The sequence below is a fragment of the Haemaphysalis longicornis genome, unplaced genomic scaffold, assembly GCF_048455015.1.
Source record: "Haemaphysalis longicornis isolate Haplotype H1 unplaced genomic scaffold, Haemaphysalis longicornis Haplotype H1 scaffold_6, whole genome shotgun sequence".
NCBI lineage: Eukaryota > Metazoa > Arthropoda > Arachnida > Ixodida > Ixodidae > Haemaphysalis > Haemaphysalis longicornis.
This window is the reverse complement of record NW_027526407.1, coordinates 152,755,208-152,782,417: the sequence shown is the minus strand read 5'-3', so window position 1 is coordinate 152,782,417 and position 27,210 is coordinate 152,755,208. Positions and strand designations below refer to the sequence as shown.

The following is a 27,210-nucleotide window of genomic DNA, read 5'->3' as shown; positions in this document are numbered from 1 at the left end:
CCCCGCAGTAACAAAACCACCAAGCAAAGCCTAAAATGCGCTTTTGCAAGGCTTGTGTTGCAATGAAAATGGCGGGAAAATCTCCTGCAAATGAATGTGTATTTTTTGAAGTCTGTTATATTAATTTGCCAGCCTTGCCTTGCAGAAACTTCACAGCTCAGCTCTCACACTGCAAGTGGTTAATTGCTAGTTGTCGTGTGCACCTTAGAATGATTGAATCACATACAAAATACAAAACATCCCACAGGTGTTCTTCTCTGCGTCTTTTTCTCCTTGATCTTTGACAGCGGGCATGCGAGCGAAGTCCAGCTTCTGTTGACGGGCATTGCTAAATTTGCCAGACATTGGCAGCTAACTGTTCCAGTGCTATTCACAAAACCAAATGAGCGCCGGTTTATTGAAGTCCAGAAAGGCCAAAGCCATCACAGTTTTGTTTTTGGCATATTCGCAATAATATGTGGCACCTGGCTTTTCAAAATGTAGAGAGTGAGGTGCCTGCGCTTCCAGACTTGTTGGGTATGTGCACCCCTCCTCCGCATAGGCAACTGACTTGGGCAATGATGGCGCTTTATGTTGTAGCGATACAAACTTTCACTTTCAGGCTTGTAGAGGCACCCCAATGAGAGCGAACATGCCGGTCGTCACACACACCGAACCATGCAATGAGCGCAAGTCCCGCTGATTTTATTTTGTGCCAGCTTCTGCAGGTTTCCTGTTTCATGCAGTGATATTTTTAAGAAATGTTCACTCATGAATACCTTTCTCAATAAGCCCCTTGGCCCACTCACTGCTTGCGGGGTTCAAGTAGCAGGCGACAAACGTTTCTGGCCATTCACCTCCGGGGGAAGCCACTCAGCGTTCATTGCTTTATTGTTGGCTGATGCCACCAAGTATAATGTTCACTTATCCACCATACTTCTTTCATGGAATGTTCATAAAATTTATGACACATTGGCTGGTCGCGGGTAGGGATTGACTCCGAAGTATAATATTACTGCGTGCTCGCCAATAGCCTCAGAGCTAAGCTCGTCTCACAGGCACACGCCGGTGTTGCCGCGACGCACGAAACATTGGTTATACACCCGGCCACCCTTCGCATGATCACCAAGTGGTCTGGACCGCAACGCGCGGAACGGAGGTTGACGAGGGCGCTGGGCGCTTGCGTTGGGTGTGAGACGCCGAGCAGCGAGCACGGTCACTTTTTTGTTCTCTTATATGCGGGCCCAAGTGCGCCCAAAGTAAATCAGTTTCATTAGTCCTATTCGTCTTTGTCTACGTGATAAACTGGTTTAGGTGCGGGGTACTACTATTTCTTGCTTCGAACGCCATCGAAAAGCCGTGACGCGATCCCTTTGAAGGCTCTTTTTATGGACACTCCCCGTTCACCGGGCGAGGCGGCGGCTTCAAGGAGCGTCGCCAGAGTTTGGACTTCTCCCGTAAACCGAACCAGGACCAGTGCAACACAAACCCGGCAGCAAGGTATGGCCACCCCCGCCATCAGTTTCCAGAAACCTCGGAACCCGAACTCGTTCCATGGCGAACTATTCGAAGAGACGGAATACTGGCTTGACCACTTTGAACGAGTAGCGGCCTTTAATCAGTGGGACGACGTGGCGAAGTCAAGACACGTGTACTTCAGACTAGAAAATGGTTCCCTCACGTGGTTTGAGAACAATGAACGGAGGTCACATATGTCGACGGAATTTCGAAGCGAGTTTCTGCAAGCACAATAAAATAGCTACCGCCGAGAGAAGGCCGAGCGCGAGCTGCTATCTCGGGTTCATCTCCTGAACGAAGGCGTGACCACGTACGCGGAAGATATGGAACACCTATTCAGACGAGCTGATCCCGCCATGACAGAAGAAAAAAAGGTACGACACCTCATGCGCGGGGTGAAGGCACAGCTGTTTGGAGGCCTTGTTCGAAGCCCGCCAAAGACTGTGAGGAAATTTATTACCGAAGCTACTATGATAGAAAGGACGCTACGGCAGTGTGCAAGCCTGTATAAGCGCCCAGCTAATTTTGCGTCGCACTCCAGAGGCTTTGGCAACGCGGTCGAGAACCCTGACGCACTCCGAGAGCTGATTCGCTCAATAGTCAGCGAGGAACTACTAAAACTTAGCGACATCCGCCAACCCTCGATTGGTTCTATTGCCAGCGTTGTTCACGACGAGGTGCAACACGCCCTGCGAGCGCCTCCTGTCCATGCGGACTGGTAACCACCATGCAGTCGGGAAGCACCAGTGATGGTTCCCGACCCTCTGCACATGAGCTATTCAGACGCCCTCCGGCGTCTTTGTTTTGCAGCAGCTCCTTTTGTGTACACCGGACCCATCATCCCCGTGCAGACGGCGCACTCCACAGCAGCTCCTTCTGTGTAGTCTGTACCCGGACTCCGCATGCCTTTGCAGTCGGCGCAGTCGGCTGCGTACGTTGGGGACCGACGAAGGAAGACGGATGTGTGGCGCACTCCGGATTTGCAGCCTCTCTGCTATCATTGTGGCGAAGCCGGACATTTGTACAGGGAGTGCCGTTACCGACGACTCGGACTGCGGGGCTTCGCCATTGACTCTCGTCGTCCACGTCCCGGCCAAAGACACCACGCTATTGCAGAGTACACTGCATAATAGTGCCCCGTAATCCTACTGCAGCGCCAGGAATTAAGGTCGCCGTCTCCATGCCGGGTCTCTCCAAGGCATTCAAGTTATACAAGTGCCCCACGGGGATTATCCCCGATCCCTTCCCTGTAAAACTAGAGGCAGCGGCCTTTGAAGACGAGGTCGCTGAAGGAAAAGTTCCTGAACAGCTTCCACCGACGGCTCCAATGCAGTACGCAGTAACGGCGATAGCGAAACCTAATGCTAATGGTCTGTTGTCTTTAGATATACCTGTGTTAATCAACGCTAATACAGATAGTGCGTTGGTGGATACCGGAGTGGACTATTCCATCATGAGTGCTAGGCTTACTAGAGGAGTTAAAAAGTTACTACGCCATTGTGGGGACCGCGAATTCGCATCCCTGGAGGGCACATAGTCACCCCACTCGGCGTGTGCACTGCCCGCGTGAAAATTTGTCAATCGACGTTGGTCCCCACCTTCCTCATAATGCCCGAATGCTCTCGCGACCTGGTACTCGGTTTGGACTTCCTCCGCAAACATGCTGCGATGATAAACTTTCGAGGTCGCAGCATCACCTTTGCCACTGAGCAGACAGCTGAGAAAAGTGACAACAATGGTTGCAGACGGAAACTTCGCGTTATCGAAGAAGGGGGTAAACGTACCACCACGAACAAGCGTGCTCGTTCAGGTTGAGTGCGCTGAAATGAAAAACGGTGAAGTCATTTCGGAAGGCAACCATTCGCGCTTGCTCACAGCACACATCTGTGTGGCGAGGGGCATTGTGCAGCTTCGTGATGGTCGGGCATAATTACTCGTCACCAATTTCTGCTACAAAAACAGACACCTGTTTCGCGGAACCACTGTTGCTTACTTCGACGAAATTACTGAGGTTGTAAAATGCTCCGCATTCGAAGAAGATCGCGGCGATTGCAATAGGAAGCCCACGCTCGAAAACGTCGACATCGATCGTGAGCTTTCTGAAGAACAAAAAACAAGATTCGGGAAAATTTTATCCAAGTTTCAAGATTGCTTCGCCTGAGCCACCAAACTACGTCGAACACCTATTAAAAAACATCGCATCATAACGGAAGATGCAAGCCCTATACGACAACATCCTTCCCGCGTCTCCTCAAAGGAGCGAGAAGCAATCGACACAGAGGTAGAAGAAATGCTTGAAGATGACATCATTCAGTCGTCAAGCAGCCCATGGTCGTCCCCAGTGGTTTCGTTACAACGAAGTAGGGAACGTTACGCTTCTGTGTCAATAATAGAAAACTGAACAGCGTGACGTAAAAGGACGCGTATCCACTGCCGCGCATAGACGACTCGTTGCACAGACTTCGGCGAGCCAAGTATTTTCCATCGACCTCAGGAGTGGCTGGCTACTTGCATATAGAGTTGACGAAAGGGATCGGGAGAAGACAGCCTTTCTCACCCCCAAGGAACTGTATGAATTCAAAGTATTCCCTTTCGGTCTATGCTCGGCTCCAGCCACTTTCCAGAGGGTGTTGGATACCGTCCCCACCGCTCTGAAATGGCATACTTGTCTCGTCTACTTAAACGACGTCGTCGTTTTTAAATGCAGAGCATTTCTTTAACTCGCACTGTCACCCGTCGTTCCTCGGCGTTGTCCGCTCTCAACAACAGGTGCGGGCGCGCATGCGCGTGCTTCGGCACTGAAAGAGGCGTTGCAGCAGCAGGTGCTACCTTCTCTCCCTCTACTGCGCGCGCTAAGGCAGCGGCGAAGCGTCAGCGTCGAGCGGCCGATCCCGAGCGTCGCGAACGAGAGGCCGCCGCCAGTCGTCAGCGTCGAGCTGCGGATCCATCGAATCGAGAGCGAGACACGGCTTCGAAACGTCAGCGGCGAGCGGCGGACCCCGCGTTACGAGAACGAGATGCCGCGGTCGGTCTTGTTGACGTAGTCCACGACGTACGCCGCGCACGCGTAGTGGTCGAGGATGATCTGCAGGTCAATGTTGGAGTCGATAACCCTTCCGATCCACGGGTTGAACGCGTTCACACGCTTCTCGGCGGGGGTCCTAGCGTGAAGCACGCACGGACGCGACGCGCCAGCCCGCAGAATCTCGGAGTACTCCTCCACGGACCGCACGTTGAAGGGGCGCAGGAACTCGTCCAAGCTCGAAAACTCCCCGTGCTCCAACGCCTCGTGCATTTCGTCGAACTTGGCCTTCAAGCGCCGTCGAGGCACCCGTGCGACAACAACAACTACAACTACCACCGCCAACTACCACAACCTACGCCACGTGACCACCCCCCAATGCTCTGCATTTACTCGTGTCCCTCGCGCGGGGGCATGCGACAGCGGCACTTTTTTTCCGAAACTTTATTAACACCTACAGCAACTGAAACCGGTATTGGCAGGGTTTCAGTCGGCTAGCTTCTCATGCAAGCCGGAAATCGGTGAAACAGGTGAAGCCGGTCCACCGAATTGGTGTGCTTGTGGCATGTGGTGAGCGCAGATGGAGTGCGACCGGACCCAGAAAAAACAGCTGCCGTGGCTTCCTATCCGGCCGTACGAGATAAGAACGGCGTGCGACGATTTCTGGGTCTTTGTGCCTATTACCACCGCTTCATCAGCAACTTTTCAAGGATCGCTGAACCCCTCACGTGCCTTACCAGGGCGGACATCCCATTTTTGTGGACGGAGGAACAAGACGAAGCCTTCAGAGAACTGCGTCATCGCCTACAGTCGCCTCTCGTGCTCGCTCATTTCAACGAGCAGGCTGATACCGAGCTCCACACCGACGCCAGAAGCATGGGACTGGGCGCAGTGCTAGTTCAGTGGCACGAAGAAGCCGAGAAGGTCATTGCTTGCGCAAGTCGCGCGCTTTCGCGAGCAGAATCGAACTACTGCACCACTGAAAGGGAATGCCTTGCTGTGATCTGGGCAATAACGAAATTCCACCCGTACCTTTACGGCCGCCCTTCAAAGTAATAACCGACCACCATTTCCTATTTTCGTTAGCCAACCTGAAAGACCCTTCCCGGGCGCCTCGTACGTTGGAGCTTGCGACTGCAAGAGTTCAACGTTTCCATAGCTTATAAATCAGGCTGCAAGCACAATGACGCCGACAGTCCATCTAGTGCTCCAGTTGAATCGCCATGAGAAAACTCCGAGGAGGAAACAACTTCTCTATGTGCAATAACCGTGTCCGAACTTTCGACCAAAGAACGCGCTGACTCGGATCTCCTACCACTCATCGGCCACCTTGAGGGTAGCAGCGCTACCATACCACGTCTTCTTTCGTTTTACAAAACGGAGTCCTATACAAAAAAAAAGGGTGAGTCCAGCGACAGGGATATCTTCTTGCTATATACCACAAGACCTCCGCGATGACATCCTCTTTGCGTGTCACGACGAGCCGACAGCGGGGCACCTGGGTTTCACGCGGACTTTGGCCAGAGGGCGTCAGAAACACTACTGGCCAAAGCTCCCCGCAAGCGTCAAACGCTATGTCCAAACGTGTCGTCAATGTCAGCGCCGGAAATCACCGCAGTTAAGGCCAGCGGGCTTACTTCAGCCAATAGATCCACCCGAGAAGCCGTTCGAGCAGATAGGCATGGAAATGCTAGGACCCTTCCCAATATCGGCTTCTGGAAACAAATGGATCGTTGTCGCAACGGACTACTTGACTCGTTACGCCGAGACAAAACCTCTATCGCGAGGAACAGCAGCTAAAGTGACCAAATTATTCATCGAAAACATCGTCTTACGACACGGAGCTCCGTCGCGCATCGTTACAGACAGGGTTACGCCATTTACTGCCCATATGATGCAACAAACGCTAGACCTCAGCCGTACCACGCACAGAAAAACGGCAGCCTACCATGCGCAAACAAATGGGTTGACGGAAAAACTCACAAAACATTGGCCGACATGTTATCCAGGTACGTAGATGTACAACAAAAACGTGGGACGAAATACTGCTGTACGTGACGTTTGCCTATAACACGGCTACGCAGAAAACAACACGCTTCACACCATTTCGTTTGATGTATGGCCGGGAAGTGCAGACTAAGCTTGATGCAATGCTACCTTTCGAAGAAGAGCATCAGGGAACGTAAGACGCGGAGAAGTTCGCCGAGCGCGCCGAAGAAGCCCGCCAACTCGCTCGGCTACACATCCAACGACAACAGCTATCGGACGCCGCGCGCTACAACATTCGCCATAGAGAGGTGTACTACCACCCAGGCGACAGAGTATGGGTGTGGACACCAATACGCCGGCCGGGATTCTCAGAAAAACTTTTGCACAGGTACTTCGGACCTTACAAGATAGTGCAACGCCTCTCCGATGTCACCTACGAAGTTCTCCCGGATGGAAGAGTGGGACAACGCCGTCAACCGTGTACCGAAACAGTGCACGTAGTCCGCCTAAAGCCTTACTTTCGCCGGTAACAACATCACAACCTGCGGTGTGATGGGCGTGTGCGCGTGTGCTTGTGGTGTATCGTACCTTGCAATTTACACAGTCGTGGCAACTAGCATAGTGTGCACCTGAAACTATGGTTTGTGCCGTGTCATAACCACCTATCGAACTTAAGGAACATTTTTTCGCTTCTTCACTTTCTGTTTATGACGTGCCTAATAGTTGAGCATCGAGCCGATGCTTTCTTGAAGAGGGTAACAATGCCGCATCCCCGCCAATAGCCTTATAGCTAAGCTCGTCCCACAGGCGCGCGCCGGTGTTGTCGCGACGCAGGAATCATCGGTTATACACCCGGCCACGCCTCGCATGATCACCAAGTGGAGGGGACCTCCACGTGCGGGACGGAGGTTGATGAAGACGCTGGGCGGGTGGGTTCAGTGTGAGACGCCGAACAGCGAGCAAGGTCACTTTTTTGTTCTCTTGTCAGCGGGTCCAAGTGCGCCCCAAATAAATCAGTTTCATTACGCCTATTCGTCTTTATCTACTTGACAATATTGGAAAGTGTAACTGGCGTGCTGTCAGGTAAGAGTGCTCTGCTCAATTGTGCAAGTGCACAAAACCGGTTTAGATAGTAGTCTACAACCGCACCATGCCTGCAAAACAGCTTTTCGTAAACTTGAGAGCAGTGGATTTACAGTCAGCCCCATGCATCTGCTCGCTTCACAACGGTTTGTGACACACATCTGGCGCTTATACAGGCTGAATGTATCATAGTAAGTTCACGACAGAAACATTCATACCCTCATAAATACACCTCATTTCCGAGTAGTGCCTTTCCACATAAACGTACCTTTTTGCAACGCATGCAAATGGTAAATCTCAGCCGTGAAACATTAATGAATGCTTTCGAAATGAGCCAAAAGGGGCTTATCAGTGGCGTCCCTACAGACCGTGCTCATGGCGTGTAGCACTCCATAGGACTTTATGGAGCCTTCATATTCTGAAATAAGGCTGTTTACCTTGCCCCTGATAAAGTTTCTTCTTTGCAGTGCATTTGTGATCAGAGGTGAACCCCACCTTAAAGAGGGTTGGTGTGTAGAAGCGCGACTGGAAGGGATAGTTACGTATTAGGAGTTGAATTTTGCGAGTTTATGTGCCATTTCTATTTTAGGGAGCCTAGACTCTGCAAGTCATTTTGTGTACTTTATTTTCTCACGCGTATATATTAGCATATGCAATGTGTAATGTTGTCTCACCCGACTCAGAGGAATGGTAACCTGTGCCTCCTCTTACAAACCATACATTTATTTTCAATGAAACAGCCCCTAACTGTATAATACGACTTCGACTGGTGTGCACAGAGGCGAACAGACGGGTGATTCCAGCTACAGCGAACGCGGTTTATTACCACTCAGCGTTTTTCTTCTTCTTCCTCCTCCAGCGGCGCGGTAGCAGCGCCGCGGCGGCCGGCCGTACAACATCTCGTTCCGAAAGAAACGAGGCTATGTAGGTTCTCCTTTCGAAAGAACAGAGGCTATGTATTTTTTCTGTGGGATGGTGCGGCGACCGCTTCGGGTGTGGCCGTGTGATGTGTCTTGGCAATGCGTCACTGCACCGGCTTCGTTTTGTGCTTGCTCCGCAGGTGGCGTAAACTCTTGCATTCGTGGCAAGGGTACCAAGTGAGTGCGGTTGCGACGCACAACGCTATCCCCAGTGTCCACGATGTAAGACCTTGGTTCAGAGGTGGTCTCCACTACCTCGCCTTTCTTCTGCATGTCGCTCACCCAAACTTCTTCGCCGTTCAGATCCCGGACACCGTGACGACTGTTGTAATATTCGCGTTGGTTCTCCCGGCTTTCTGTTTCGAACTTCCGGACTGCGAGGGTATCGGGCGTTGCAGGAAGTAATGCTCTGGTTGCCTCAGATAACTTGGTGCGCAAGCGGCGACCCATGAGGAGTTGGGAAGGGCTGTATCCGTTCTTTAATTGTGTAGTCCTGTAGGCCAGCAAGGTAATATACGGGTCCGGCGTCTTGGACATAGATGTCTTGGTGATCTTGACGGCAGCTTCCGCCAATCCATTGCTCTGTGGGTAGTGGGGACTGGAGGTTATGTGTTGAAAACCATAGTCTCGCGCAAAGTCTGCGAACTCGGATCCTCTTACGCGGGAAAACTGCGGGCCGTTGTCTGAGACGAATACCTCAGGAATCCCATGGCGTGCAAAGACTGACTTGCAATGGTTGATCACCTCAGCTGCAGTAAGCTTGTTCAGCAGCGCAATTTCAGGGTACCTGGAGTACTAGTCGACGATTATCAACCACCATTTGTTGCTTTGGTAGAACAGGTCCATAAGCACCCGCTGCCAGGGCCTTTCCGGGAAAGGTGTAGGTTGAACCGGCATTTTTCGGTTTGTTGTTGTCTCCACGCATTTCCGACAAGTACGGACAGTTTGTTCGATGTCCCTTGATATGCCCGGCCACCAAACCGTATCTTTGGCCTTTGCAAGGGTTTTTGATATTCCGAAGTGTCCTTCGTGTAGCAAGCGCAAAATGTGAGCCTGGCAGGCGACTGGGACTACTACACTTGTTCCGCACAAGAGGAGGTCATTTTCAACATCTAGTTGATGGCGAAATTGATAGAAAGGCTTCACCTCTTGGTGTAGATCTCGCTGGGGAGGCCACCCCTTGCTGCAGAATTTCTGCAGTTCACAGCACAGTTGGTCAGCTTTCTGACTACTCCGAAGCAGCTCGAGACAGGCTGGCTTGATTGGAACGTTTGCCGTGAACTGCCTGACAAAGGCATCTATTTCCTCAACCAGCTCACGGGATTGGTTCTGGGGATGGGACGGTGGATTGGAGCGGTGAGCGAGAGAGAGCATCGGCAGCCAAAAGCTCCTTGCCAGGTACGTAGGTCACGATGTAACTGTAACGCATCATGCGCATGCGAAGTCTCTGTAGCCTTGGTTTGAGGTCATCAAGATTCTTCGAGTTGAAAATAGGCACGAGAGGCTTGTGGTCAGTTTCTAGGAGAAATTGCTTTCCAACGAGGTAGTCAGAGAACTTCTCGCATCCCCACACAAGTGCAAGCGCCTCTTTCTCGATCTGTGCGTAGCGCTTTTCAGTGTTTTTCAAAAGTCGAGATGCGTAAACGATTACTGCATAGTTCCCTGTTGTCTGCCGCTGGCGAAGAACGGCGCCGAGTCCAAAAGTGGAAGCATCTGCCGTGACTACTGTCTCTTTTGCGGGGTCGTAGACGGCAAGAACTGGTCTACTAGACAGAAGCTTCTTCCAGTTGTCGAACGCTACTTGTTGCGGCGCACCCCACAAAAACCCCTGTTTTTTCGACAGCAGCAGCGTGAGGGGCTGCAAGATGTCTGCGAGATTCGGAACGAAATGAGCAAGATATGTGCCCATACCAAGTATCCTCTGTAGCTATGTTGTGTTTGTGGGTGGTGTCATTTGCGTGACTGCTGTGATTTTGGACTCATCAGGCCTGATACCTTGCTGTCCAATCTTGTGTCCCAGGTATGTCAATTCTGTAGCGCAGAAAGTGCATTTGCTCTCGCTGAGTGTGACGCCAGCTTCCGCGAGCCTCCGCAGTACTTGACGAAGAGACTCGTTGTGCTCCTCTTGTGTGGCTCCCCTTACACGGATGTCGTCCACGTGACATATGACACGACTCATACCTTGCAGGATGGTAGCCATCTGCCTCTGGAACAGTTCTGGCGCCGAGGCGATACCAAATGGGAGCCGGTTAAACTTGAACCTTCCAAATGGCGTTACGAACGTAGTAAACTCCTTGCTCTCTTCCGCGAGCTGAATTTGCCAAAATCCGGAGTTCGCGTCCAGCTTTGAAAACACTTTCGCCCCAGAGAGAAGCCCAAGTGTGTGTTCAACAGATGGAATCGGATGCCATTCTCGGAGAACAAAGTGGTTGAGCTCTGTGAAATCAACGCAAATTCGCACGTCTCCTGAGAGCTTGGGCACGACCACCATTTGCGCGAACCATTTGGTTGGCTCTTCGACTGGAGAGATGACTGCTATTTTCTCCATCCGTTGGAGTTCTCGTTTAGTCTTCTCATACAACGGAATGGGAACTCGTCGGGGCGAGCTCAACGCAAATGGCTGAGCTCCGTCTTGAAGACGAATTTGGTGTTCTCCCTGGATATCTCCGAGACCGGTGAAGAGGGACGGAAATTCCTGTTTACGCTTGATGGCACGCGGAACGTTGTTGATGCAGGTTATTAGCTGCAGTTCTTCAATAGCAGGCTTTCCAAGAAGTGGACAACGCACTTCGTCAAGAACGTAGATATCATGAGTTGTCTGGCGACCTTGATACGATAGCTGCAATCGGGCGACTCCCTGTATTGCCAATGGTCTCCCACCAGGCCCGTGGAGCGGTCGGCGTGGTTTAGACAGAACTGGCATTCGCTCGAGTTGTCTAAACGTTTCAGGTGGTATCACCGTCTCGTCACCGCCCGTGTCAATCTTGAATTTCGGGGGGCGCCCTTGCACTATTACGGTTGCTTCCCAGTTTTTTGTCGATGGAGAGCTCACCGTGCCCAGGAATCCACTTTCGGTTCCATCATCTTGAGCTTGAACTGCGTCTCCGTGTTTGGAAAGACAAACAGTTGCGTAGTGGCCCTTCTTCAGGCACGACTTGCATTTCTCATTCCGTGCTGGGCCAGCACATTGTGGGTGACTTTCTCGCCCGCTCCAACAGCAAAACTTGTTCACATGTTTCTTAACAAGCGGAGATGATGATCTAGTATTCTTACTACTAGAGCCAGAGAAGGGCTTCCGAGAGCCTTGCGACTTCTCTTGGTGGGCAAAGCCTACCTTGTTGACGCTTGGTTGAGCATGCTTCAGCTCTACCTGTTGCTGTCGCACCGTTTCGACTTGCCGCCTTGCGTCTAGGGCTTTTTGTAACGTCAGATCTGGGTCAAGTTGCAACTTCGCGGACAGCTGTCTGTCTCTGATGCCGACGACTAACCGATCACGGATAAACTCTTCTTGCAGGCTGCCGTACTCGCAGTGTTTAGAAAGAGCGTGTCTCTTGTTGCATCCGAGTGTTGAAGCGCGCCCTTTCAAAGATGACGTTGCGACGCGGAATGAAGTCTTTGTCAAACCGTTCCATCACAACGCTGAACGTTTTGGAGTCCTCACCTGTGAGGTTGAAGGTGCCAAAAATGTCCTCAGCCTGGTCACCCATGATGTACAGCAGGGCGTCGACTTGGTGTTCTTCAGGCTGGGCACTGAGGCCAGAAGAGGTGCGAAAACGTTCGAAGCGCTTCTTCCATTTTGGCCACTCGTTGGGCGACGAGAAGCAGAAGGCTTCCGGAGGTTGTATCGCGAACAAAGCCATTGACGCTGGTGCTGAGGTGGGTGCCGTGGCAGTCGGAGTGCCAGCCGTTCTGTTTGCTGCGTTGTTCAGGTTTGATGCCGTTTCAGGCGGATTCCTCCAAGCAACTTGGTTTACGGATGATCGCGCACAACTTCTGACACCATGTTTAATACGACTTCGACTGGTGTACACAGAGGCGAAGAGACGGGTGACTCCAGCTACAACGAACACGGTTTATTACAACTCAGCGTTTTTCCTCTTCCTTCTCCAGCCGCGCGGTAGCAGCACCGCGGCGGCCGAACGTACAACACTAACTACTAATAACCAGAAAACTCAAAACAAAGCACAAGGGGCTCCCACCCTAAAGTACTAACAAGGGCAATAAGCAATATACAGCTCAAACAACCACAATTTCTACCAAGACCTAAACAAGCAACCTCTAACTATAACACATGTCCCTGTTCGACAGGCCTACCCCTGTCGCCGGCATTATTAGGCAGTGCAGCCACGTAACTGTGATGTGGTGGTGCCATAGTTATTTGATGTGGTGCCAGTTGTGCCAGCGTCGCTGCGTGAAGGAATTCCATTCAATTCAATTCAATTTATTTTTTAGTGGCGCTACAGAACAGACGCAAAAATATGTTTGGATCCATAGACAGTGGCTAGTAGAGGGCCTAATAAGAAAATGCAAAAATTGCCGACAACACAAGTCAGTACACATGGTTGACAGCAAAGATAAAAATCCGTTAAAGGCACTCTAAAACTCGTTAGAGTACAGATTTCGTTAATCAATACAATTATCTAACCCAATAAAATAAACAAGAGTACATTGAATTTATACCAGCAATATACAATGAAATGGCACGTTTACTTTAGCATTGTTAATTGATTGATTGTGGGGTTTAACGTGACGACGCAACGCAGGTGATGAGGCGCGCCGTAGTGGACGGCTCCGGATTAATTTCGACCACCTGGGGATCTTTAACCTGTGCCGAGATCTCGCACACACGGGTGTTTTTGCTTTTGGCCTCCACCAGAAAAGCGGCCGCCGCGGCCGGGAATCGAACCCGCGACCGCGTGCTCAGCAGCGCAACACCTTAGCCACTGAACCACCGGGGCGGGTCATCGTTAATACCACAATCACTTCAGGTCACTCACTTTACAATGAATACATCGAGACAAAACGCAAGAATCACATAAAACCAATAGGTTATAACATTTTATAAGAGGTATCACATCATTCAATAATGGGGGTATGAGCTTGGTGTAACGAAGAGTATGAGCGGACGCCTCAGAGCAAGTAGAACTAACGCAGCGCTATCCGCCTATGCGGGTATGCGGTGCATCGGTGTAAGAAGACGAAGAAGCAGAAGAACGCTCGGCGTCTGGTCTCGCGGAACCCTGCTCTCGGCTCTTGCGTGTGCACGCCTCGACCGTGAATAAACCCCTCTCTAAGCGACTACCCAGGCGTCGGCTATCTCCTTTACAAGTGGTGGAGGAGCCGGGGTATCGATGCAGTCCTGGAACTCCGGAGCCGCAAACTCCCCGCAGCCATGAACACCGGAGGCAGCCCTCGCCGCCCACTGTGATGTGCTCCGGTGGCATACGTGAGCGAGATCCACCGGGCTTCAACGGCGCCGATGAAAATGACGCGGAAGATTGGCTGGCATCATTCGAGCGAGTGAGTACGCATAATCAATGGAACGAAGCTATGAAACTAAGCAAAGTGAGCTTCTCCATGCACGCCGTCGCTGAACTTTGGTACGGGAACAACGCGCATCGCTTCAAGACATGGGCTGATTTCAAGGCTGATTTTTTGTTTACTTTTGGCCGCCCAGCAGTCCGAAAGCTTCACGCAGAACAACGCTTGCGCGAACGTGCACAACGTTCGGGTGAAACTTTCACAAGTTATATTGAAGAAGTTGTCGACCTCTGAAACCGGATAAACAGCAATATGACTGAACACGACAAAGTCAAGCACATACTGAAAGGCATTCACGACGACGCTTTTCAGATGTTGCTGGTTAAAAACCCGCAAACGGTTAGCGACATTATCAGTAATTGCCTGTCTTACGAGGAGCTGCGCAAAGAGCGGGCACTCACGAGGCGCAAAGTCATGCATGAGCCCTTGGCAAGCCTAGCCACTGATGCCCATGAGAATCCCGCCATGCTACAGCACATCCAGCAATTGGTGCGAGAAGAGGTCGCTCGCCAGCTGTCCCTGCTGCCGTACACGGAACCGCCGCGCTCTGCACTTGCCGCTACTGTTCGTCACGTCATCCAAGAGCAGGTTGCCGAAAGACTCCCTTGTGTACGCCTGCATCCTCCTGTGGCCGCTCCTTTAACCTACGCCGATAACACCGCTAGACCATTTGCCGACGTCGCTGCGCCCAGGATTTTCCACGACGCCACGCCGACACCATATGCTGAGGTCGCAGCGAGGCCCAGGGTCAGCTTTCCCATGGCCGCCCCTCCCATCACCACTGTGAGGCCATCGCCGCGTTCAGGATATCAAGCTGGCAATCACTGGCGCACGGCCGACAACCGTCCCATCTGTTTTTCGTGTTGCATTCCGGGACACGTGGCCCGGTACTGCCGTCGCAACATGGTACCCCCGCGAGGAATTCCCCCGAATAGTTACCGTTCGTCGCCGCCTTTCAATGTGCGGCCCACTCGTCCCCTGCTCGAGTCTGACCCGTCTGACAACCGCGACTTCAACAATCGTCGTTCCATGTCCCCACGGCGACGCTCTCTGTCTCCTATGCGCCGCCGTCCTGCCTCCAGCCACGCGGAAAACTAGATGCCGCAGTTCCGGAGGCAAGAACTGCGTCGTCGTCAAACAGCCGAAGACCTAACTTTTCCCCTGTCGAAGGTGTCGCTACAATCGCACTCATCGGCACTGGAGCCGCCGTTTCGGTTATAGACGCAAAATTATGCCGCTGTGTAAAGAAGGTGACGACGCCACATTCGGGACTATCATTACGCACCGCTACCGCAGAACACATTTATCCCTTGGGCGCATGCACCGCACGAGTCGTCATTCAAGACATTCTGTACGTCATCGAGTTCATTGTTCTCTCATCCTGCTGACATCAAGTCATCTTGGGTTGGGATTTCCTGTCACGGAACAGAGCTGTTATGAATTGCGGCCGTGCTGAAGTTACCAGTTCCCCTTTTCAAAAACTTGTCGTTGCCGAGGATACCACCATTCCATCATCTGCTGCCGTCCTCGTGAGTTTATCCTGCAGCGCTGTCTCTGAGGGAAACGTTCTCTTTACGCCGTCCTCCCTGTTCGTTTATCGCCGGTCTATTCCGTTGCCCTTCGCCATGTTGACTGTTACGGACGGCCGCACCAGAATCGTTGTCGCTAATCCCGACTCCTGCCCCCGTTCCCTGCTCCGCGGTGAATGTCTCGGCACCGTTGAGCCGACAGGATCTGCCGTCGTCGTAGATGTGTCCGACAATTTGCCGCATGTTGATATCGACGCGCTCTCTTCTCCATGTCCAATGTCGCCGCCTCCCTCGGAAGTTTTCCGTCATGCTATCGACGCAAATCTCACTCCACAAGAACGAGACCAACTTCTGCAGTTACTACATCGATTTCAGTCGTCCTTCGATTCTGCAACGACATCACTCGGCCGAACGTCATCTGTAACACACCACATCGACACCGGATCCCACGCACTTGTACGGGAGCGACCCTACCGCGTATCCACCACTGAATGCCACATTATTGACGATCAGGTAGACGACATGCTGCAGCGCGGTGTTATCCGCCCATCAAACAGTCCATGGGCCTCCCCTGTTGTCCTTGTGAAGAAGAAAGATGGCTCCATCCGCTTTTGTGTTGACTACCGACGTCTAAACAAGGTTACTCGCAAGGATGTCTACCCTCTGCCACGAATAGATGATGCCCTCGACTGCTTGCAGGGAGCTGAATTTTCCTCCTCCCTCGACTTACGCTCAGGTTATTGGCAAGTCCCCATGGCAGACGCAGATCGACCTAAAATGGCGTTCGTTACTCCCGATGGCTTGTCCGAATTTAACGTCATGCCGTTCGGTCTATTTAACGCGCCCGCAACATTCGAAAGAATGATGGACAATATTCTTCGTGGCCTGAAGTGGAAGACTTGTTTGTGCTATCTTGACGACGTAGTGGTATTTTCTCGAGATTTCTCGACGCATCTCGTTCGCCTAGACCAAATACTGACGTGCATGTCGGCAGAAGGACTCCAACTGAATTTAAAAAAATGTCACTTTGGTGCTCGGCAGCTGATGATCCTCGGCCACATCGTTAGCAAGGATGGAATCCTTCCCGATCCAGCTAAGCTCAGTGCGGTGGCGGAATTCCCGAAACCTACCACGCAGAAGGCTCTTCGCAGCTTCCTCGGTCTGTGCTCTTATTTCCGCCGCTTCATACGCAACTTTGCATCCATCAGCGCTCCGCTAACTCAGCTCCTCGGTGGCGACAATGGCCTCTCAGCGTGGTCACCGGCTTGCGACGTCGCGTTTACCACACTACGCCGTCTGTTGATATCTCCGCCCATCTTGAGGCATTTCGACCCCACGGCCCCGACGGAAATCCACACTGACGCCAGCGGCATCGGGTTGGGAGCAGTCCTAGCCCAGAGGAAGCGCGGATTTGATGAATACGTAGTCGCCTACGCCAGTCGCACCCTCACAAAAGCAGAGACAAACTATTCAGTCACTGAGAAAGAATGTCTAGCCATCGTTTGGGCCCTTACAAAGTTCAGACCCTACCTATATGGCCGCCCCTTCGACGTTGTAACCGATCACCACGCGCTTTGCTGGTTGTCCTCGCTAAAAGATCCAGCAGGTCTTCTTGCGCGGTGGGCTCTCCGTCTGCAGGACTACAATATTCGTGTTGTATATCGCTCAGGACGCCAGCACAACGACGCTGATGCCCTTTCGCGTTCTCCTTTTACATCTGATGCTGACAGCGTTTCCAGCGCAAGCTGCTTTGTAGCTCCCCTTGACGCTGACTCCATGCCTGACCGGCGCTGTCGCGGCCGTGAGCTCGTCCACATTCAGCGCCTCAAAGCTTACGTCGAACCACTCATCGTATCGTCTCCGTGAGACGCCAGGATGGCTGCTCTTTGACGAGGGGGTGATTGTAACGAAGAGTATGAGCGTACGCCTTAGACCAAGTAGAACTAACGCAGCCCTATCCGCCTATGCGGGTATGCGGTGCATCGGTGTAAGAAGACGAAGAAGCAGAAGAACGCTCGGCGTCTGGTCTCGCGGAACCCTGCTCTCGGCTCTTGCGTGTGCACGCCTCGACCGTGAATAAACCCCTCTCTAAGCGACTACCCAGGCGTCGGCTATCTCCTTTACATTGGGAGTATATACAAATAATAGATGCAAGCATGTATTCAAAGTGCGTCAGGGGTTGTGCATTTTTTGCAGCAGAAAAATTGTTAATAACTTTTACGTACCAGATCTATACACTAGTAAATTCCAACATACGTTCACCGTAAACGTTTCCTTTTTGCAGCTAAGTTGAAATTTCTAAATGCATGGCCCCGTGTTGCATGTACAGGAGTATTACGTGTACATACATCAAACGGAAGGTTCTTTCTGATTATGTTGGGGATGCATTCAGTAGTTTTTTTGTTGCAAAGGAGACGAAATGGTAAGACGCATATTTCAGTAAACAGCGCCTTGCTTGGTCGAAAGTAGCCACGAAGTGTAATTATTTTAAGAGCTCGTTTTTGTGCTCATCTCAGGGGCTGTAGGTAAGCATTGTATGTCCAGCCCCAAGACTCGATGCAATACGTCAGATGAGTGTGCACTAACGTGAAGTATAGGCCCGCAGAACATCAGTGTCGAAATATTCATGTAACTGAGTTAGAGCAGAGCAGCCAGAAGCAATCTTCGCGCAAACCATATCGACCTGTTATTTCCAGTGTATTTATTTGTCTAAGGCCACACCGATGTACGTAAAAAGATGGGTTGATTCAAGCTGTACATGCAAATAGTTAATCTGATATTAGCCAAACCCAGAGATCTGTTTCGTGGCTGGAAAAGTACATAGTTAGTTTTCTTCGCATGTACTGTCAATTTGTTGCTAAGATACCAGTCTGAGATATTTTAATGGCAGCGTTTCCGACGCTTTCGAGTTCGGCAGTATGATAGGCAGTAATTATAAAGGCACTTTCATCAGCGTACGTAAGAGATTTCGCTAATGTTAACATCTGAGGCTGGTCTTTCACGTAAAGTGGAAAAAAAGAACGGACCAATAGTAGAGCCCTGCGGTACTCCTGTTCACAAGTACTGCATGGTCGGTGTCACATTTTATTGGAACAACTTTTGACAGTTACTAAGATAGCCAGCACGTTATCACAAAACGCATATATTTTAATTAGTTTAGCAAGAGGTCATGGTTAACTGTATCAATGGCCTTTTTTCTATGTAGACAGTTTACAGCAGCTGGCTTGTTGTGTAGCACACTGTTGATATACTAGGCGAGCGTAATGACGGCGGGGTACTGGAATGCTTTTGACGAAATCTATGTTACTGTAGGCATATATTATTATATTTATCTTGGAAATATTGAATGCGTTTAGAACGAATTTTTTAAAATATGTTGTAGGTCTTTAGCTGGAAGGGTCAGAAGTATCGGCATCCTTAAGTACCGGTGTGACTCGTGCTCTAAGGACGACGGGTACGTGTATTCAAACAAGATATGATTGAACATACGGCAGAAGGTGGACCCTACGATATTACTGTTTCCCTTGAATAATTTTGCAAAAAGATTGTCCAAGCCTGTTGCTTTGTTGACAACTGCGCTACAATCGACAATATTTTATTAACGTCAATTTCGTGAAGGGCGAAAGCGTTGTCTGGCGTTAGAGCGACATTGTCCAAATTTGTGACGGGAAGCTTCGAAACCAGTTTAGGATTGATATTGGTGATAAAAGTATTAAATTTGTGATGATGTTTTAGTAACAATTGCCCGACGGGTGGGGAATTTTATTGAAATTTCTCGTTACATCGTTAACCACTTCCCACATTTTTTCGGATTCCCTGAGGCGTCTTGAATGCGGTGAGAAAATATTCTTTTTTTCTGGATGTCCTTAAAGACAGATTTATTACGTCTGCATTAAACTGGTGCAGGTAATATTCATTGCCCTTTTGATTTAGCCACTTATAATACCACTAGTCCTTTTTTCTTAGTAACAAAAACGCAATCACTCATCGGTCTGCACAAATGTAATCTATTGCTTTACGTGGTCATGCCAGGGTGTCACTCAGATAAGCGTATTCACGGTCATGCAGCACTACCGAGGGCATACTTATACATCGCTCGGCATATCTTCCTGTTTGAAAGTCCTCCATTATTTCCCTTGTTCTCTGTTTTTTGACCACACAGTTGTTTCTTCAAGAACCAGAACACAGCCCTGTGAGCTGCAGTGTTTTGCCAGGTGACTGTGTGGATTCCCTTTTAACGAGCGCTGGTCCTCCGACAACCTGGTGTTCAGGCACCTCCAAGTTTGTCCCACGTATATATGTCTACACCGAAGTGGCAACATAAACACGGCAACCGTTGCACATTTAATAAATGGCTCTGAATGATTTATCGGGCACACATTTGTCTGACCTTGTATACCGGCAAGGTAATCTTCGGCCAACCGTACAGCACAGTTTTCCTAATGTATTTGGGGCCGAGAACACCACGTTAACAGCTTACCTTTTCGCCACGTTTTTTTAAGTTAGGAGAGAGCCGGCGCTTATACGGTATCACAAGGGGGTATCTTTTTCTTTGCTTTGGTGGCTGCCGCATCTTTGCCTTTCATCCATTTAACTAGCTTCTGCACGAATATGAGGATAACATTGACAAAGTAGCCTGCCATCCTCAGTCTACTTATCTGGTTCAAGTAGCTGTTCTTGAACTGATGGTCACATGACTTTGAAAGTGCTGAGCATACTGAAGAAAAAGCGATCCTATTTTTTATTACCTTGGAATGACCTGATTTGAATTTTAGCACGGTTTTTTTTCAGATCTGGGAAGGTAACACCAGCATATGTGGCCTTTATTGAAAGTTAATTAAAAATTCAAATACTGCAGTTTGTTCAATTTTGACAGCTCAGGTGTGAACTGCACTCCTACACCACACTAAGTGAACAAATTTGAAAGGCCTTCGGCATTGAGTTCTCCATTATCAAAAATTATTAGAAAACAATCTACACAACATAAAAGAATTTTTGCCAAGCCGCTTACATTTCTTTCAACATTTCTGTCAACCCTACTAGGAATACGTTACTAAGCATAGGAGCCACCTTTGAGCCAATACACACCAGTCGTTTTTGAATGTAAAATCTATTTTGCCACTCGATAAATGTTTATTTAAGATAGAATTCTAGGATCTCTATGAGACTGCTGACTGATATGCCATCACGCCACCCGCGCAGTCACCTGGCAAAGCACTGCAGCTCACACAGCTGTGGGCCGATTTTCGAAGAAACCACTGCGTGGTCGACACACAGATATAAAATAACAAGGGAAATAATCGAGGCCTTTCTAATAAGACGATCTGCCATCCGATATATAAGTGTGCACTCGAAAGTGCTGCATGAGCGTGAATAGGCTTATCTGAGTGAAACCTGGCATGACCACGTAAAGCTATAGATTACACCTGTGCTGACCGATGAGTGATTGCGTTTTTGTTTCTGTTTATTCGTTATGATAATTTACCGCCACGTGGGAGACTGATGTATGTATATTGCTAGTGTTTTCTTCAAAATGAAGCAGTTGTAAGTGTAGCGCTGTCCTGTCTCCTTCTCGTTCCCCTTTTGTACTTTGTTTTTTCCACTGTGATTTTCAATCATGAACGATCACTAACTCGCCCAAGTCGCAGTTGTCTTGATCAGTTATGGTACTAATCAAGTTTGATAACTCTGTATTTACGTCTTCATGATAGGTATCATCCGGTCAGATTTACAACAGCTTGTTACGGAATAAATCAAAATTTATATTAGTCCTGTGCCTCACCATAAGCATTTTTACCATAGCTAATGTGTTAACCTGTGAAAAGATTGGCAAATGGTCCGAAATTGGTGTTTAGTAAACGCCTGCGTTTATACCTGTATTAATGTGTGTCAGCCTATGATTGATTAATGTTGCAGAAAACGTCACTATACGTGTCGGGGTGATGATCCGGTTGCGAAAGTCGTGTGATATAAGAAGGTGTGTGTAATCCACGAAATTCTTGGAAGCTATTTCAATGTTCATATCTCAAACAATTATGACACCAGTTCTGCTGTTCTTAGTTAAAAAGACACGATTAGTTCTATTTCATCGATAAACCCGGGAAGGTTTGAATTCAGAGGTCGGTAGAAAACGCCCACTACGAGCCCGCATTCAAGTTTCAAAAATAATGCTTCAAGTGCCGGTGACTAACCAGAAACTGATCAGATAGTGTATTTTAGACTGTCTTTAATGGACAATGCCAAACCAACCCAACGAAATTGCGAGTCCTGTGGCTGCGACATTGTCATGTAACGAAGAATTGTTATATTTTTGTCTTTTCTGAGCCATTTATCAGTTGTCGCTATGATTTCAAACGACTCGTCTTGTTTAACGATAAAATAAAGTAGGGAGTTCAGGTTTTTATTTATGCTGCAAAAGTTACCGGAAAGAACAAATAAATCTTTTCTGTTCAGGGGGCTAGAGTTTGTGTGGCTTATTTCGTTTGGCAGCTGAATGCTACAATTGACAGTTATTTTTTCTAGATCGTCTTCACAGATCATGCGGACTGCTTTTGATGTTTAGCTTTCCTCATCGGTATTTTCCCATCTGAGGCCCAAGGAAACGTACACACCTTAGCGCACTTGGTTGCGATTGCGTTCCCCAAAAGAATCTTACTTTCCGAGCATAAATTCATTCGGTTTTGAATTCTTCAATATTTGCGTTCATCAAATTCACTCCCTCTTTAATGAACGCAAGTTCTGACGGGAAAAAGCGTTAGATGAATGCAGCTCTTTTACTTCATTTTTTAGTTCAGTCATCTCCTGCGGAAAGTTGGAAGTCACCTCTGTGAAAACCTTAACTTCTGCTTTTATATTGCAATGCGGTTTTGCAGCTGGTGCCTTTACGAATGTGGTCAAAGTTTCACCCTTTTTGCTTGCCATCGTGTTAGGTCGTATTTCGCACAGGCTACAGTAACACACAGGACCACAGGCTACATCAACAGACTACAGTAGCGACACAGTAACACACTAGTTCCAGAGCAGTTCAGCAGCTGTTGACAGCTGAATTAAATTTGGCTGTCTACAAACTACAAGTGAAGACAGCGGTTTAGCCGAGGTGGCCGCCACGGCTGCCGGTACCACTCTGAGTGTGTGGATGGGAATTGTGCGGATGGCATCATCATTGCGCCGCACATCCCGGCAAGAGCCGTGTGTGGCCACCCCGGTCGTAGCCATACCGCAAGAGGCTGCCCCAGGCCTGAAGAACCTCGCTGTGGCAGCAGGAGGCACCACGGAGGATTATGAAGCATCGGATGTTGGGACCGTTTATTAATGAATTTATTTATTTATTTATTTATTTAAATATTTATTGACGTACCTACTTCACCCGTTGGGCATTATAGTAGAGAAGAAAAATAATCGATATAAAATAGAAGATTGCACACTCTTCAAGAGATTGAAGGGAAAAAATCAATTGTAGGAAAACATTCAAGGTTAAATAATTAAGCCACACACTTCAGACCACAGCTTGGTGACCATAGATATAGAATGCACAAGCCCGGCCACCACAGCTATGGCTTGGCTGTAGTGCATATGTCCCCCTGTAGCTGTGTCCCCCTGGCTTGCTTTTTTAAGCCTGTCTGCATCACGTGCTGCCTGCTGCTGCTGTGACCTCGAGAGCACTTCTCAACCTGCTTGTCCGAGGCTTAAATTCTCTCTCCCAGTAGGGCTCACATTTTTGAATTGGTTGTTTTGTTTCAACCCAAAACTTTATTTCCCCATATGCCGCTACCTCCCATGTGTTCATTAGGGCTTTTCCCAGTTGATCCATTTCTTGGTGGGAAAATATATAGTGTTTCCCTTCTTCTTTTCTGTCCATCGGGTTATAGGTGCCTCGTGATCTCTATTTTCTTTGGGGATTTCCCCCTTAACCATGAAGCCATAATGACGCTGCGATTGCCTACCACGGAATTTGTCTTGATGCACGTGAAAAGCGAGAACACCGTCTTTGAACTGATTTCCAGGTCTTGTTAAAACAAACCATCAGTCGAGCTGCTCGGAAAGATCCCCAGTACTGCATAGCTTTTCCCCAGGTGCGCCTAGCTTCAGTGCATTGAGCCCCATGCAAATACGTTGTTCGCAATGGCCAGGAGACACTGGCTGCTGCACAGGTGTTCGTGATTGATTGCAAGGTTCGTCTCTGCAGGGTGTTTGGCTTCCCCAAGCACTACACGGATGTGGGGAACATATCCCTGGGCAAGCGAAGGCAGCTGCTGGGCAAGGCATGGAGCGTTCCAGTCATCTGCCACATCCTGCGCCCACTGCGCAGTTTTTTCCAGCTGAGGGATGGCGGCCATTAAGCTTTGTGCCGTCTGAGCGATTCTGGACACACATAGTTTGCGAGACCAGCTTTGCACATCCGATGAGCCTGCAAACTTCCAAATAACACTTATACCATATATAAACTATCATGGGGCAGAATAATGGTCCCCACTTTGATCTCGCAGTTTCATGAGAAATAAAAGGCGACTGGAAGTTTACTTTTCGCTAAGATGACATGGGAAAAGAAAAAAAAAGCAAGAGTAACGCACAGTGCAAGCATGAAGGGGAAGCTTGCTGTTCCGGCTTTACAGAATAATATATCATTTTCAGTGTATTTCAATACACGTTGCTTTTGTAATGGTGCTTGAAATTGTATTTTTCTGTTGGAACAGAAATTGTGCTCCGCCAGCCCCAGAGACACGGCATAGACTTTACCGTTTCTAACGATGTGGCCTCCCAGCTGTAGAGAATATTGTGTTCATGTTGTGGTAAGATCTTATTTAAAAATGTCTTGGTTTGGCACTTGTTTTCATTTTTTACATCGTGGTTGTATCATCTATATAATGCCAGTCATTATATTCAGATCTAGCATTTATTCCAGGCATAAGAAACCTTGCTGTCAACATTTTTAACATATCAAACATAAAATGTACACCGCACAAATCTGGTTGCTTCGTCGCAAAATACAGAACACATCGTGATTGTGATTTGTCAAAGTTTCTGGTAAATATTGTTACCTCTTTCTTGCTGCTTTCCCAGCATTCGTTTTATGTTTCCCTCAATTTGTTTGGGTAGTCAACCGTTTCTTTTAAAGTTGATACTGATGAGACACTTCCAGGCTTCCTAGGCTATAGGCAGCAGTAAAGTAAGCAGTTAACCTGATTACAGTGTTTGGTATTGTTTGATTGCTTGCTCAAGGTTTTCAAGTTCCTTTTTTGTTGTGAGCTAATGTAGTAAAACTGGCCTTGGGCATGGTTGCTTTGAATGTGCACAACACCTCCTTGACGGTCCAGTACTGAGCCTACAGCAAATGGTAAATAATGTCTTATGCTCATCTCCCAATCACTGATAACTCACTGCCAACATTTTTTTGTTCGTCTCAATCACGTTGCTCAAGAAACAGCACCATCAACTGGCTAGTGAAGGTTGTGAAATCTATGTGTTATGGTGCTCATTATGTACCTGAATATTTGCTCATGCTATGTGCATTACAAAGGCATAACTGCAGCAGGCTTGTTAACTGTGTACCTGGAAGCAGCTGTGTTGTTGAATGTGAAAACAAAGCTGCCTACGTCATGGCTTTTTCAATTTATGTTCAGTCCATTGGGTGTTTTTAGTTTACGTTCAGTTACTGCTATTTCCCTGATCCCTGTGAAGAAATAAAGTTTCCACTTTCTGTGTGGGAGTGCCTTTTATTTGGCAGTATGGCAAGACCACCACTCTTGTACATGTTCCAAGTGTGAGTTTGTGTTTAATATGTTTAGGAAGATTTATCCAATTAATGTACCACTTTCTTAACGTTTGAATGTGTACCCATGTGGGTTCAACCTTTCTATTGGTATGCGTGGTTGTACTTTTTTTTTGCACAGATAAATCAACACACAATGGGATTTTGTTAAAGAACTTTGTGCTTTATGTGGTTCGGTTGAGAAAGCAGCACACTCTTTACTCACCATTGCATACTCAAAGTTTGCGCAATCGTGTGGAACCTTTTCTTCTTGCTTTGCTTTGAGCTTTTTATTGGATAAACAATTATTTCTCAAGTTTTTTATATTTCCTCATGAAAAGTTTTTTTTGTCCTCGGAAGCTGCTGCAACAAAGGTTGTCTGTTCCTGCTTTCAATAAACACAGGGGAGAAGTTGTGGACACAAAAACGCTGGGTAAATGCTCTGCTATTTGTCGCCACGTTCCGAAACAGCCGAGTGTCAAAACGTATTTGGTATTTACTTAGCATGCCCCAGTTTCTGCTGTTTTATGTACAGCACACATTGTGTTATTATCGGCACAACATACATGATCAGCTTTACGGGACCCTGTGGGGTGAAAGGAGGTGTAAATGGACCCCAGATTACAGTGATAGCAAAACAAACATAACAGCTCCAGTAATTGCACTTAACAAAATTTTTTGACAGTGCGACCTAGGATTGTTAACCCATACAATGTTTTGCACTGTGAATTAAGGAATCTAGGTTTCACCAGTTTAGGCTTTCTTGCAATCGTTGTATGAAATTCTTCATGATGTAGAAGGATATTTTTTATTCAAGTTGTAAACTGTAGTCGTTCAGGAAAAGTGAGTATTCTGCATACATATAACCTGCTTCTGTGTTGTGCGCTATGAATAAGCCACATGGAAACATGCAGGGTGCAACGTCCCTTTCTGAAAAAATATATAAGTAGCCACCAAATGTTCTTTGTTGTAGCTTTCCAAAGGAAAGAACTGCAGTTCTGCTTCTATAAGCAGTGTGTGTTCAGTACTATTCGGAACCTTCTCGAGTGTGACATCGGGTACCATGAAACGCACCCAAATTTCTCCCGCTTCTTTTGGACCGAGCAATGCTGCTTCTAAGGATTAGCGTACCGATATGGTGCTTGAAGAAGATGATTGCAATGAGTACTCATGAAGGGGTGACCGATCCGGCTCCTAGGAATGCTGAAATCGAAAAAAATGCTTGCAGCAATACACAATACAGGTATACATCTGAGTTTCTTACCCTCAGAGGACAAGGAGCATGTCTTGTAGGAGGACAAAAATTGCTTACTTCAGGTCATCGGCATTAGTTTTTTGTAACCCTTATCCTGTTGATTTCATTCCTTAGTAGCCTACGAGGATCTTTAGTACCCAAGGATCCTTAAAACTCAGAAGGTCGTGTTACATTCATTTTTTTAGTATTTCGCATAAATGTATTGAACAGTAACTGTTGGAACTTTCGGTGACGATGCGGACGACGCAAGCAGCGCCCGCAGCGCCAGCCCGACACTCGTTAACAATAAGCTGGAAGCGGCAGAGGCGAAACAGAAAGCTAGCCCGCCGCATAGCCCTACTAAAAATTCAAATATCTGAGTATGTAGCAAATCTTGGCAAGGAAACTGGCTGAAACAATGTGACAGTGATCAAGGCCGACTATGTGGGGGAAGACATGCAAGCTGTTACGATACCTCATCCACCCTACAGTTAGTAAAACAGCGACCAACCACACATTGATGAAGGTGCTAAACACGCACGACGGTGATGGCAGCGGACTACTCAAGGCATTCGCAGACAAAAAGGCAGTACCCAAACCCGGAGGGATATGAAGGAGCAGAAAATGAAGACCTGTACAGGCCATTT

At 48.5% G+C, this 27,210-nt stretch overlaps 1 protein-coding gene across 1 annotated transcript in view; it reads left to right on the top strand.

Annotated features, from left to right (window-relative positions):
* The window catches only part of LOC144143307 (DNA (cytosine-5)-methyltransferase 3A-like), a 268,623-nt gene extending 243,340 nt beyond the window's left edge, over nucleotides 1–25,283 (top strand). Inside the window, exon 15 of the mRNA XM_077675079.1 lies at nucleotides 23,767–25,283. Coding sequence (XP_077531205.1) covers nucleotides 23,767–23,920 — 154 coding nt within the window. The 3' untranslated portion in view covers nucleotides 23,921–25,283. The remainder of the gene's footprint in view (nucleotides 1–23,766) is intronic.
* Nucleotides 25,284–27,210: the final 1,927 nt, after the last annotated feature.